General features: G+C 44.9%; 1 protein-coding gene across 2 annotated transcripts in view; it reads left to right on the plus strand.

The window, feature by feature from the left end:
• Positions 1-525: 525 nt before the first annotated feature.
• LOC144603221 (class I histocompatibility antigen, F10 alpha chain-like) overlaps positions 526-14,082 on the plus strand; it is a 30,878-nt gene continuing 17,321 nt past the window's right edge. Inside the window, exons 1-2 of one of the 2 annotated variants that reach the window (XM_078416420.1) lie at positions 526-854; positions 10,685-10,945. In XM_078416420.1, the coding sequence (XP_078272546.1) occupies positions 10,798-10,945 (148 nt within the window). In that variant the 5' untranslated portion in view covers positions 526-854; positions 10,685-10,797. Of the gene's footprint in view, positions 855-9,318; positions 9,413-10,684; positions 10,946-14,082 lie in introns of those variants that run through there. The other variant, XM_078416419.1, reaches the window with a different exon arrangement.

Here is a 14,082-nt window from a genome sequence, read left to right on the forward strand (position 1 = left end):
TAATTCCAATACTTATGCAAATACACCTTGAATACCTAGTTCAGCCAAAGACAGTCCATTGGTCTGCAAGGTCCAACTTGACACATTACCTTCCCATGCTCACCAGCGATGACGCCTGATCTGCTGAGTTACTCCAACAATTTGTCTTTATTTTGTTAATTATTCATAGTTGAGTTTAGTGTAGTTCATTGTTCAATATGGGAAGAATTTAATAATCTTGCAATCACATTCAAGCACGCATCTATGGAGCCATACGAAACAATGACATTATCCTTCGATGGTAATAATGTAAATTGGTGAAAGGAGAAACAGGCAGAGATATAAAGAATAACATATTTATAGCAGTTCCAATGTGGGAAAATGCTACAATGAGATTTGTAAGCACATTTTTTGTAAAATTTTACTTTGAGCAGTGTCATGGCATTACATGACAATGAGCAAAATAAACATTTAAGGTGCATCGTGAAGGAAGAATAAGAGGTCGGGATATTTAGGGAGCAATTCTACAACTTAGGCCTGCTCTTCAGATGAAGTACTTATATTTGTGAATAATCAGGAAGTTACACTGCCCCATTCATCATGGAGACTGACCTCCCCTCCATCGAAGGGATCTATACGAGACGGTGCCTCAAAAAGGTAGCCAACATCATCACCCTAGCCACGCTCTCATTACCTCCTACGATGGGGAAGAAAGTATAGGTGTTTGAAAACCATGACCTCCAGGTTCAAGAATAGCTTCTTCCCAACAACCATCACGCACTTGAACACTACACAACACCAACCTCAACTGTGAAATTCTATGGACTGTCTTTGGTTGCACCGAGGACTGAGATTTTGTTTGTATCAGTATTGAGGTTAGTAATATATTGATTTTATTTTTGTTGGTTTTATTGCGTATTTTCTTTGTGTATTGTGTGCACAGACCTGTTATCCTGCTCTAAGTAAAAATCTTTGTTCCATTTCTCTGTGTATGTGTATGTGTGTACACACACATGCACGTACACGCACATGCGCGCGCACACATATACATACACACACACACACACATATTTTGGTGTCGGAGAAACAGACATAGACATTTAAAACACAGTATATGGGGAAAAATGCAGGGGGAGGAGCTGTGTAGGAAGGAACTGCAGATGCTGGTTTGAACCAAAGATGGACAAAAAAAGCTGGAGTAACTCAGCGAGTCAGACAGCGACTCTGGAGAAAAGGAGTAGGTAACGTTTCGGGGCAAGACCCTTCTTCAGACTGATAATCAGGGGAAAGCGAAATGAGAGGTACAGATAGTGGTATAGAGAGATATCAGAACAAATGAATGCAAGATATGCTTTGAATGAAAGAGCTGTTGGTCTTAGATATTTAATTGCAGCTCCTCAGAATTTAAGGTATGAATATTTTCCAATCAGAAAGATGATGAGTGAATGGGATGGAGCAAGTTAGCACAATGATGACAAAGTCTGAAGAAGGGCCTAGACATGAAACATCACCCATTACTTCTCTCCAGAGATGCCGCCTGTCCCGCTGAGTTACTCCAGCATTTTGTATCCATCGCTAAATGCTGGAGTAACTCAGCCGGTCAGGCAGCATCTCCGGAGAACATGGGTAGGGTCTACAGACTGAAGAAGGGATCTTGACCCGTAACATCTATCCATCATCACATATCCATGATCTCCAGTGATGCTGCTTTACCCGCCATGTTGCTCCAGCACTGTGTGTCTCTTTCTTTGTAAACCAACATTTGTCATTCCTTGTCTCCACAATGTAAATTGACTGTCATTTGTAGGTAATGATAGAATCTGGTGAGAGATGATGGGAATTTGGGAAGAATAAGAATGGGTTGGTCGAAAGTAAAGAGAATTTAATTGTCATTATACTGGCAATGGAACAATGAAATTCCTATGCACATATTGAATATACACCAGTCCGTGATGGAATAAATTAATATTAGTAATACCAGGTAACCAGACCATAATAGTGCATAAACAAAATGTCCTTACTGCAACCAAAATAAAGTCCATAGCAGGTCAGAGTTGTTGAGGTAAGGTTGTGGTTAGCGTTGTGCAGTGTTTAAAAGCCTGCTGCTGGTGACAAAAAGCTGTTGGAGCTCACAGTTCTCAGACTCTCTAACCTCAAAGGTAGTTCATTGGTATTTTATTTGTGGCATGTACCAAGGAACAGTGAAATTCATTTTTGTATACAGTTTAGTACAAGTATCACTATAGATAAGCCCTTAGATACATCCTAGATAAGCATTTCAGATACAGTACAAGTGTATAGCAGTAATACGCTGAGATAGTATACAGTGTCACCAGATTTTGGTGCCATTTTCAAGTCCCAGTTGTTGTAAGTAGTAACAGGGTTCTTGCCCTGACCATGAGGCCCATTGTCCCAGCGTTGTTGCTGGGTCAGCCTGGCCAAGCGAAGCTGTGGTGTCCTCTACTGCTGCAGGGCACAACTGGTCCATGCGCCCTGCCTCTTGGAGCGGCACCTGGAACAGCCAAGCCCCAGGCTGCTGCAGGGCCTCCAGTGCCCACTCCACCATAGAGGCAGTGCACTCCCTCCTGCAGGCAGTCTGCCTATAAGCCATCCATCTGACTCCTTCCACTCTGGGTGGGCGAGCCGGGCCTTCCACCTGGGTCCTCTATCCTCGGTCCACAGCGATCAGGAAATCGGCCCATGATGGATGGACCAGATCTTCCGGGCAAATTCCCGGTCCAGGGTGGCCGGCCCTGAGAGTATGGCCAGGGTGGTGTGGGTCTCTGATGATATTAGCTGTCTTTCTGAGGCAGCACCTCCTGTAGATCCATTCAATAGTGGGATGGAATGGTATGAAGTTAGTGCATCATGGTCAGAATGGACTCTGGTGGCTGAAGGGTCTGTTTGTGTGTCTCTGTGACTCTATGTGTGGATAATGCATCGAAAGTGTAAGAGTAGGCGAAGGCGCATTCTAAATGATGGGATGCACATATCATTGAAAACAGAGCCGTCAAAGTATTGATCTGTAAAATGCTAAATCATCATTTCATTGCAGGAGACTGGAGTTTAATGGTCGGCAATCCACATAAACACTTGTTCACGTCTATGGAGAGTTTTGCAGACTGCTCCGATTACAATAAATTAACACATAAAGGAAGTGGGGTAGATACATGAAGGTATATTCGTTCTATCCGGAGATGCTGCATGCTCTGCTGAGTTACTCCAACCTACAAAGCCCTCCATAACCTGGCCCCATCCTACCTGACCGACCTCCTCCACAGGCACACTCCCACCTGCACCCTCCGCTCTGCTGCTGCCAATCTCCTATCCCCCCACATCCGGACCAAACTCAGATCCTGGGGGGACAGGGCTTTCTCCATCGCTGCTCCCACCCTATGGAACTCACTACCACAAACCGTTAGAGACTCCTCCACACTCACCACATTCAAAACATCGCTGAAGTCTCACCTGTTCAGTACTGCCTTCAACCACTGAAGGTCACCTCACCTTCTGTCTCCTTTCTCTGTTCATTTATTTATTTACTTATTTATCTATTTATTCATTTCCCTATGTTCTCAAAATCTCTGTAAAGCGTCTTTGAGTATAAGAAAAGCGCTATATAAATAAAATGCATTATTATTATTATTATTATTATTATTTTGTCTCTATCTTTGGTGTAAATCAGCATCTGCAGTTCCTTCCTACCCAGATACAAGAAGGGTCCTGACAATGGGCTCCGTTTGCATGGAGTTTACATGTTTTCCCTGTGACCGCTCGCGTTTCCCCTGGGTGCTCCGGTTTCCTTCCACATTCCATAAACTTGTAGGTTTAATGGCCTCTGTAAATTGACCCTACTGTGCAGGATGTGAAACAGGGAGAACATAGAACTAGTGTATGGGTGATTAATGGTCAGCGCAGACTGAGTGGGCAGGAAGGCCTGTTTCCATGTTAATAAAGATTGGTGAGCATGATACCAGAATTCAAACGTTACAGAGACAAACACATTTTAGTTTGTTCAGACAGGAACACCCAAGATTGTTTTTATTCGAAGAGAACAACGAAGTGATAAATTTTAGGTTTAGATTTAGAGATACAGCGCGGAAACAGGCCCTTCGGCCCACCGGGTCCGCGCCACCCAGCGATCCTCGGACATTAACACTATTCGACACACACTAGGGACAATTTTTTGTTAACATTTACCCAGTCAATTAACCTACATACCTGTACGTCTTTGGTTTGCAGGTACAAAGTTCAACAGTGAGCAATGCTTAATCTAATCTTATACTTAGAACATTGTAGAAGTAGGGCATTCAGCACAGGGAGGCTATCTCATTTGGGGGGGACGAGAACAAAGGGGGAACTGTGGGGGTGGGAGCGCCACTGAGAATGAAGGGGGAACTGTGGGGATGGGGTCTGCTGCCATGTGCGGCAGCAGGAAGTGGATAGGATCGTTCGGTACTTTTGTAACTTTGTCTGCGCCAACACATGGCGACGCTTGTGTACTGCCCAGGTTCAGTTTAGTTTATTGTCATGTGTACCAAGGTACAGTGAAAAGCTTTTTGTTGCGTGTTAACCAGTCAGTAGAAAGACAACACATGATTACAATCAAAGCATTTGCAGTGTAGAGATACATGATAAGGGAATAATGTTTAGTGCAAGGTGAAGCCAGCAAAGTCCGGTCAAGGATAAGCCGAAGTTGTATGGAAAACAAAGCATTTCACTATACCCAGGTACCCTAGGTACAAGTGACAATAAAATATCATTCCTTCATTCATTCTTTCATTCATCAGTCCTACCCCCCCCCCCCCCAACTTATTTTCCATAACCATGGAACACTGTCGCACATGACTGCCAATGCTCCTTTGATTATCTTTTTTGCCATTAACCTGTGATGAGCTGGTTAATGGGTTTTGTGAAGTACAGCACAGTGGTGCAATGGTAGAGTTGTTGCCTCATTGTGCCAGAGACCCAGGTTGAATCCTGACCTCGGGTCCACCTGTGGAGTTTGCATGGTTTCCTCCCACACCCCAAAGACATGCAGGTTTGTAGGTTAAATGGCCTATGTAAAATGCCCCTGGTGTGTCAGTAGTGGACGAGAAGCGGGAAAGACTAGTGTGAATGGGAGATCAATGGTCAGTATGGACTCAGTGGGCCGAAGGGCCTGTTTCCATGCTGTAAATCTAAACTAACCTAAAAACTAATAAAATTACTGATGTATTGCAAGTGGCTGGATTCAAAACTACTGAAGACGGGTCGTGACTGAAAATGTTACCTGGCCATTCCATCCACAGATGCTGCCTGACTCACTGAGTTCCTCCAGCATTTCATTGCTCAAAATTCCAACATGTCTCTATGTAAACTACTTGTTTGAACAACACTGTTGTTTTTTATTTTTGTGATATTTTAGCGGTAGAATTGCATGCCAAAATGTTCATAGTTTGTAGTGTTGAAAATGATAGTAATTCATTAATGCATGCAGGAATAGTAATAAAAATGCAGAAAATGTTGGCAATATGCAGCAGGTCAGGCCACATCTGTGGGAAGGAAAGCAGAGCTAATGTTTCAGGCCAGAGACCCTTCAGGACTGGGAAGGAGGAAAAAGAAGAAACGAGGAACTGAAGATGCTGGTTAACAAAAAAAAGATACAGTGCTCGAATGACTCAGTGGAACAGGCAGCACTACTGGAGAACGTGGGATGGTGATGATTCGGGTCGGGATCATTCTTCAGACTGATTGTGGGGCAAATAAAGCTGGAAGAGAGGAGGGGCAGGACAAAGTATGGCAGATGATAGGTGATAGATACCACAACGAGAGAGCAGCCCTGAACTATCTGCCTCATTGGTGACCCTCGGACTTTCTTTGATCGGACATTACGGGCTTTACCTTGCACTGAATGTTATTCCCTCATCATGTATCTCGACACCTTTAGTGGTTTCATTGTAATCGTGTATTGTCTTTACGCTGACTGGTTAGCACGCAACAAAAGTTTTTCGCTGTACCTCGTTACACATGGCAATAAACTAAAATAAAATGTTGTAGAGTGGATTTTCCGACAGGCAAATGATTGGACAAAGGCCAGAGAAGAAAAGGGGTTTAACGAATGGTGAATTGTGAAAATAGAGGAATGGATAAAGGTGACGGGGGAAGGCAGAGGTAGATGCAAGTTAAGATGGGGCAAAGGGGAGGGGGAGAAATGAGGGGTTAGGTTTACAATCTATTTGTAAACACAGAACAATGCTGCACAAGGCAGGATGTAGAGGAATGAACTGCTGATAACCAAAGAAAGACACAAAAAGCTGGAGTAACTCAGTGGGCCAGGCAGCATCTCTGGAGAGAAGGAATGGGCGACGTTTCGGGTCCAGACCCTTCTTCGCCCATGAGATCTAGGCCGACTGTGATGCCTGTTTAAATTAATCCCACATCACCATGTGGTCTATACCCCTCTATTTCCTGCCTGCTCATGTGTGTGTGTCTGTAAATCCACAAAAATGGTGCTGTAGTATCGGCATTCACGTCTCCCAGGAGTGTGTTCCAGGCACCTACCACTTTCTGTGTCCCAAAGTAGCCTCTTTTGCATCGGCATAGACTAGACGACCATTTAAAAAAGCACTTGCATTCTGTCTGTCAATGCCTGCTGGAACTCCCAGCTGCTAGCCCTTTTAACTCTCCTTCCCATTACCAGACCGACCTTTCTGTCTTTAGCTTCCATTGCCAGAGTGAGGGCACATGCAATCTGGAGGAACAGCACTCCATATTCTACTTGGATAGCTTACAGTCCAATGATATGAACATTGAATTTTTCAATTTGAGCCAATACCCTCTCCTTCCACCCCTCTCCCGCTCCCACCCCCACCCTTCACCCCACTTCCGCTCTTTCCTGTCCATCCTGGTGTGCACCTATTTCTCCCACTTCCTCCCACCCTCCCAGTCACTCCATTCCTTTTCCCTTTGTTTACGCGTCCCCCCTCCTCAATTCTCTCATTGTACTTCCATCCCCATCTTTCTCCTCCCCCCTGTCTCCTTCCACCTATGGCCCTTCCTCTGGCTTTAGATTTCACTCATCTTATCTCGTTACCCGACACCCTTTGCCTCCTGTCTAAGAAGGAACTGCAGATGCTGGTTTAAACTGACACAAATTATTGGAGTAACTCAGCGGGACAGGCAGTATCTCTGGAGGGAAGGAATGGGTGACTTTTCCAAACATCATCCATTCCTTCTCTCCAGAGACGCTGCCTGCCCTGCTGAGTTACTCCAGCATTTTGTGTCTATCTTAGGGGTATAGATAAGATAGAGATTTTTCACCGCAGTTGTTATCTGGAATGAGCTGCAGGGAAGTTGGTGGATGCAGATATAATCACTATGTCTATAAAGCAGGAAAGACAGGGAGGGATAAGAGCATAATTCATGTAAGTGTAGATAAGCAACACAGTCAGCGTTGTTGTGTGGACAAGTGTAGACAAGATGGGGCAAAAGGTCCTGTTTGTATGCTGCACGATTCAGTTTATTTTAAGGTTGGGACCCTTCTTCAGACTGACCCTTCTTGAGTCTGAAATTGGGTCTCGACCCAAAACGTCATCCAGCCTTTTTCCCCAGAGACATGTTGCCTGACCCGTTGAGTTACTTTAGCAATTTGTGCTCAAGGTTGATAATGAGTTGTTCAATCCTGCTGTTTTTGTGTGATGTTTATCTCTGCATGTTCACAAGGGCAGACAGTGAGAGTAAACAGTTAAGAAACTAGTTTAGCAGGAAATCTGTGGTATTTGAGGAAGTGTGAATGTGGGGCCTCTCCAGTGAGATGATAGGGGAAAGCTCTGACAAAGGGCAATGTGGTGAGCTATCAGAAGGTCATCAGGAAGCAGAAGGTAAATGTTACATTGGTATTTTTACAGTCTGCTATTGATGTACTGGCGTGGTGCAAACCGATTTGGACAACCTGTTTTATAATTGCTGCTCATGACGATTTAGAGATACAACGCAGAAATGGACCCTACAACTTAGAGTCCATGCTACCCAGCAATCCCTGTACACACGAGGGACAATTTATAATCTTTACCAAAGTCAATTAACCTACAAACATGTATGTCTTTGGAGTGTGGGAGGAAACTGGAGCACCCACGGAAACCCCACGCAGTTACGGTAGAACATGAAATCTCCATGCAGACAGCACCCATGGTCAGGATTGAACCTGGGCCTCTGGCGCTGTAAGGCAGCAACTCTCCCTCTGTGCCACTGTGTCACCCTGATTAGACTAATCGACTGAAAGTTATGACATAAACATGATGTGGTGCAACTAATTGAGATGTGGAGAGTGCAGCACAGAAACAAGCCCTTTGACCCACCAAGTCCTCGCTAACCATTTTGGTACCCGTTCTCTTTTAATCCTCCTGATATTTGCAATACCTACCCCTAGATTTTACTATTTACCGACACACGGAGTAATATATTGTGAACCAAATAACTGTCGTGACTTGCCATTGCGGGTGGAATATCTGAATATCATATTTCCAAATGTTGATCAGTATGGGCAGGTGGGGCAGCGATAGAGTTGTTGCCTTAAAGCGCCAGAGCCCCGGGTCCAATCCTGACTATGGGCAAAAGATCTCTTATCTCGATACCTTCGATTTGTACCAGCATCTGCAGTTATTTTCCTACACAACCTGACTATGGGCGCGGTCTGTATGGAGCTTCTACATTCTCACCGTGACCTATGTGGATTTTCTCCAAGATCCGCGGTTTCTTCCCACACTCCCAAGACAAATAGGTTTGTAGGTTAATTGGCTTGATATAAATGTAAATTGTCCTTTGTGTGTGGGATAGTGTTAATATGCAGGGATCGGTACGGACACGTTGGACTGAAGGGCCTGCTTCCGCGCTGTATCTCAAGGTTCAAGGTTTCAAGGTCAGTTTATTGTCACATGTACCAATTAAGATACAGTGAAGTTCGAATTACCAAACAGCCATACTAAAAAAAGCAACAAGACACACAACTACATAAAAGTTCATGTAAACATCCACCAGAGTGGATTCCCCACGTTCCTCACTGTGATGGAAGGCAATAAAGTCAATCTCTTTCGTCTTTATCCTCCCGCGGTCGGGGCAGTTGAACCACCCGCAGTCGGGGCGATTGAAGCTCCAGCAGCCGGCAGTCGAAGCTCCTGCGTCAGGGCGGTTGAAAGTTCCTGCAGCTTGGATTTCCCCTAAGTCGGTCTCTGACCAGGGACCGCAAGCTCCACGGTGTTAGAATCCACATGCACCCATGGTGGAGCTCCGAGGTCGATCCCTGGCAAACGGATTGCCAGCTCCGTGATGTTAAGTCCGCAGGCTCCCACGATGGAGCTCCCGGTCGATCTCCAGCAAAGGCCGCCAACTCCTCAATGTTAGGCCGCAGTGCGGACGGTGATATGATGCAGAAAAAAATTGCATCTCCGTCGAGGTAAGAAATTTGAAAAAGCTTCCCCCAACTCCCCCCCCCCCTTCCCCCTCACCCCCCACATTAAACAAGCAAAAGAACACTAAAAAACATACATTTAACACAAACAAAGCAAGTACAAAGAAGGAAAGGACAGACAGACTGTTGGTGAAGAAGCCATTGCTGGCGCCACCCGGTGGTTCAAACCCAAGGTTTCAAGGTCAATTTATTGTCACATGTACCAATTAAGATACAGTGACATTTGATTTACCAGACAGCCAAACAAAGTGAAAAACAACGAGCCACACAACCACTTAAATTTTAACATAAACATCCACCACAGAGGACTGCACATTCCTCACTGTGATGGAAGGCAATATTGTGCAAACTTTTTCCTCTTTGTTCCCCCGCGGTCGGGGCAGTCGAACGATCTGCAGTCGGGGAGATCAAAGCCCTGCAGCTGATGATCAAAGCTCCTGCGTTGGGGTGATTGAAGCTCCCATGTTGCGGTGGTTGAAACACTCTCCGCGGCTTGGAGCTCCTGAATCAGCCTCTTCTTACCAGAGACCGCGGGCTTCGCAAAGTTAAAGTTGGAGCTTCGATCCCCGGCAAAGAGATTGCAAGCTCTACGATGGCAAAGTGACGCAGACTCCCGCGGCTTTGAACGCCCGCTGGTCTCCAGGAAAGGCCACCAACTCCACGATGTTAGGCCGTAGTGCAGACGGAGATATGATACAGAAAATATCGTATTCCAAGAGATTGAATACAGGTTTCCCGACCCCCACCCCCCACATAAACCAAACCAAGGAACACTAAAAACACACTTTTAACACACACTAAAAATAACAAAAAATAAGAAAGGACCGACAGACTGAGAGGCAGCCACTGCTGATGGCACCACCCGGTGTGCTAAAACTAAACTAAACTAATTGAAGTAAACTTGACATTTAGAATCATACACCATAGAAACAGGCCCTTCAGCCCAGCTTATCTATGCCGACCAAGATGCCCCACCTACCCTTGACCCACCTACCTGCATTTTAGCTTAGTTGAATTTATTATTAATGTCACGTGTACTGTTTTACAGTGAAAATGTTTCTTGTGTGCTATCCAGACAGCGAAAAGACTATACATGATTACAATGAAGCCATTCACAATGTACAGATACAGGATAAAGGGTATAATGTTTAGTACAAAGTGAGTCTGGCTGTTGTTTCGCAGATTTCTCTCCAAATCTTTCTTGGCCATAGAAATTTCTATTATTTGACAATATTGTATTATTTGATTCATGTCTAGGGCCTCACACTCTGGTCTATTACTACACCCTGAACCACGGGAGCACTCATCTACCAGAATACAGTGTCGTGGGAGTTCTGGACGGTTGTGAGATACAGTATTATGACAAAAACATGGTCATTACAGTTCCAAGACAGAAATGGATGGCGGCTGCATTTGACAGGAGCTACTGGGTGAGAAATACAGTCTCTGAAAATGGTTTCCATGGAATCATCAAAGGGCAAGTCGATGAATGGATGCGGAGGGTAAACGAAACAGCAAGTTAGTCCATTCATTTGAATACATTTGGATTGTGATCAATGTAAATTTAAAAAATCTAAAATTTCAGTAAAATCTCAGTAAATTTCTCACTGTGACAGGTTTGATCCTGAACTCGAGCGAGTTTACACGTCTCCCTGTGACCACACATATTTCCTCCATGAGTTCCGGTTTCTTTCATCCCATATCTTGAAAACGTGAGGGTTTGTAGGTTAATTGGGCTGTGTAAGTTACTCTTGTTGTGCTGAGAATGGGTGAGAAAGTGGGATAACATAGATGTGTAGGAAGGAACTGCAGATGCTGGTTTATAGAGAATACAGGCACAAAGAGCTGGAGTAACTCGGTGGAACAGGCAGCGTCTCTGGTTAGAAGGAATGGATGACTTTTTGGGTCGAGACCCTTCCTCAGACAGAGTGTCTCCCCTGTCTGAGGAAGGGTCTCAACTGGAAACGTCACACATTCGCTCTATCCAGAGATTCTACCTGTTCCGCTGAGTTACTCCAACATTTTGAGTCTATTTTGGGATAACATAAAACTAGTGTGAATGGATGATTGATGGTCGGCATGGACTTGGTGGGCTGAATGGCCCGTTTCCATGCTGTCTCTCTAATCTAAGAACTGCACACCCTGGAAATGTGTAATAAAATCCAAAAATACCATTGGCTGATGGCTTAATCGTCAGCTTATCACCATAGCAACCTGGCATTACCCTGTGAGGGATACTCCCTATCAGGGATATTCCCAACCATACCTCCCACTCCTATATGCAACGTACACATTTTCACAATTCTGAAGCATTAATTCTGTTTCTCTTACCATAGGTTCTGTTGAACCTGCTGTGTTTCCAGCATTTTACAAATCATTGAAATGTTGTTGGCTTATTGTTAAAATCCCTTGCATACCTCACCAATTGTCTTCACTTTTATTGACTGAATTTGAAAGAAAAGTTGTGTGATATATTTAAAGGATAACCTAAAGGGCAAAATGGTGGAGCGATAGAGTTGCTGCCTCACAGTGCCAGAAACCCGGGGTTGATCCTGGCCTCAGGTGCTGTCTATGCAGAGTTTGTACGTTCTCCCCGTGACCTGTGTGGGGTTTCCCCGGGTGCTCCGGTTTCCTCACACACTCCAAAGGCATACAGGTTTGTAAGTTAATTGACTTTGATAAAGATTATAATTTGTCCCTTGTGTGTAGGCTAGTGCTAGTGTACTAGTCGGTGGGGATCACTGGTCGGTGCGGACTCTGTGGACTGAAGGGCCTGTTTTCGCACTGCATCTCTAAATTATCTTGAGCAGCAATTGTAAAATAGGCTGTCCAAATCCATCTGCACCACTCTTGTCCATACATAATATTTGCCATTGGACATATTTTCATATTATTATTATTTCATATTTCAGATACAACGTGGAAACAGGCCTTTTCGGCCCACCAAGTCCGCACCGCCCAGCGATCCCTGCACATTAACACTATCCTACACACACTTGGGACAATTTTTACATTTTACCCAGTCAATTAACCTACATACCTGTACGTCTTTGGTTTAGAAAACTCCTCTACATGTTGGTTTAGAAAACTATCCCGCATACATTCCAAGAAATCCTCTTCCTCAGCACCCCTGCCAGTTTGATTCACCCAATCTATATGTAGATTGAAGTCACCCATTATAACTGTTTTACCTTTGTTGCACGCATTTCTAATTTCCTGTTTGTTGCACCCATTTCTAATTTCCTGTTTGGTTGCACGCATTTCTAATTTCCTGTTCGATTTGCTCCACGGTGATATCTCCTCGTGGGCTATGCCTACTTTGAAGAGATTCTCCTCCTCTACCCAACGGGGAGAACTGCAAGACCCTCTCTCACTGCTCCCCCAGTGACGTTCTCCACAGATGCTGCCTGACCCGCTGAGCAGCTCCATTGTAAGGGGAGTAAGAGGCGCCCATGGCCGACAAGGGAAGACAAGGACAGCATAAAAATAAAAGAGAAGAAGTACAACAAAGCAAAGAAGAGTGGGAAGCCAGAGGACTGGGACTCTTTGAAAGAGCAACAGAAGATAACTAAAAAGGCAATACGGGGAGAAAAGTTGAGGTACGAGGGTAAACTAGCCAAAAATATAAAGGAGGATAGTAAAAGCTTTCTTAGGTATGTGAATAGACAATAGACAATAGACAATAGGTGCAGGAGGAGGCCATTCGGCCCTTCGAGCCAGCACCGCCATCCAACATGATCATGGCTGATCATTCTCAATCAGCACCCCGTTCCTGCCTTCTCCCCATACCCCATGACTCCGCTATCCCCAAGAGCTCTATCCAGCTCTCTCCCGAATGCATTTAGAGAATTGGCCTCCACTGCCCTCTGAGGCAGAGAACTCCACAGAATCACAACTCCCCGACTGAAAAAGGTCTTTCATCATCTCAGTTCCAAATGGCCTACCCCCCATTTCCAAACTGTGGCCCCTCCTTCTGGACTCCCCCAACATTGGGAATATGTTTCCTGCCTCTAACGTGTCCAACCCCTTAATAATATTGAAAGTCAATAAGCCCTATCACCATTACTGTGTTAATTCAATGACATTCGTAGTGTATCATTGAACAAAGGAGGACTTGGCATGAGGGAACCGCCGTGAGGGGGGTGGGGGGAGGTGGAAGAACAAAGGAAGACCTGTAGGATACTTCATAACTTTGTCGGTGTCCTTCATGTGAAGACTCTTTGCATACCTTGAGTATGCAAAACAATGAATTTCAATGACAGAGGGAATGAATCACCAAGGTGGCTAAGGAAACGTCAACAAAATGTACCAGCATAAAAACTGAGTTACGCGTGCACCTCGAGTACAAGTAATTCGGAATGGGACCAACAAAGAATGTGAAGCAAATTGGCCAAAAGAGGAGCTGTGGACATGGATTAAGTCAGGCATTAAGATGTGTAGGGATTGTATCTGGAGACACAGAGACATAGTCAAGCCAGTCTCACCACAAGCATCAATGTCATTCCTTGCCCAACAAATCCACTCATGGGGTCATCTCAACCCCCGCACCCCACCCCTCCTCCTCCAGCAAATGGCTACCCAATTCCAAACAACCTGGTGGGTATGAGGTTTTCGGAAACATGCTCAACAGGTAGCTGAGCGATGTGCAATGTGCC

This window comes from Rhinoraja longicauda, chromosome 19 (assembly GCF_053455715.1).
Source record: "Rhinoraja longicauda isolate Sanriku21f chromosome 19, sRhiLon1.1, whole genome shotgun sequence".
Classification (NCBI taxonomy): domain Eukaryota; kingdom Metazoa; phylum Chordata; class Chondrichthyes; order Rajiformes; family Arhynchobatidae; genus Rhinoraja; species Rhinoraja longicauda.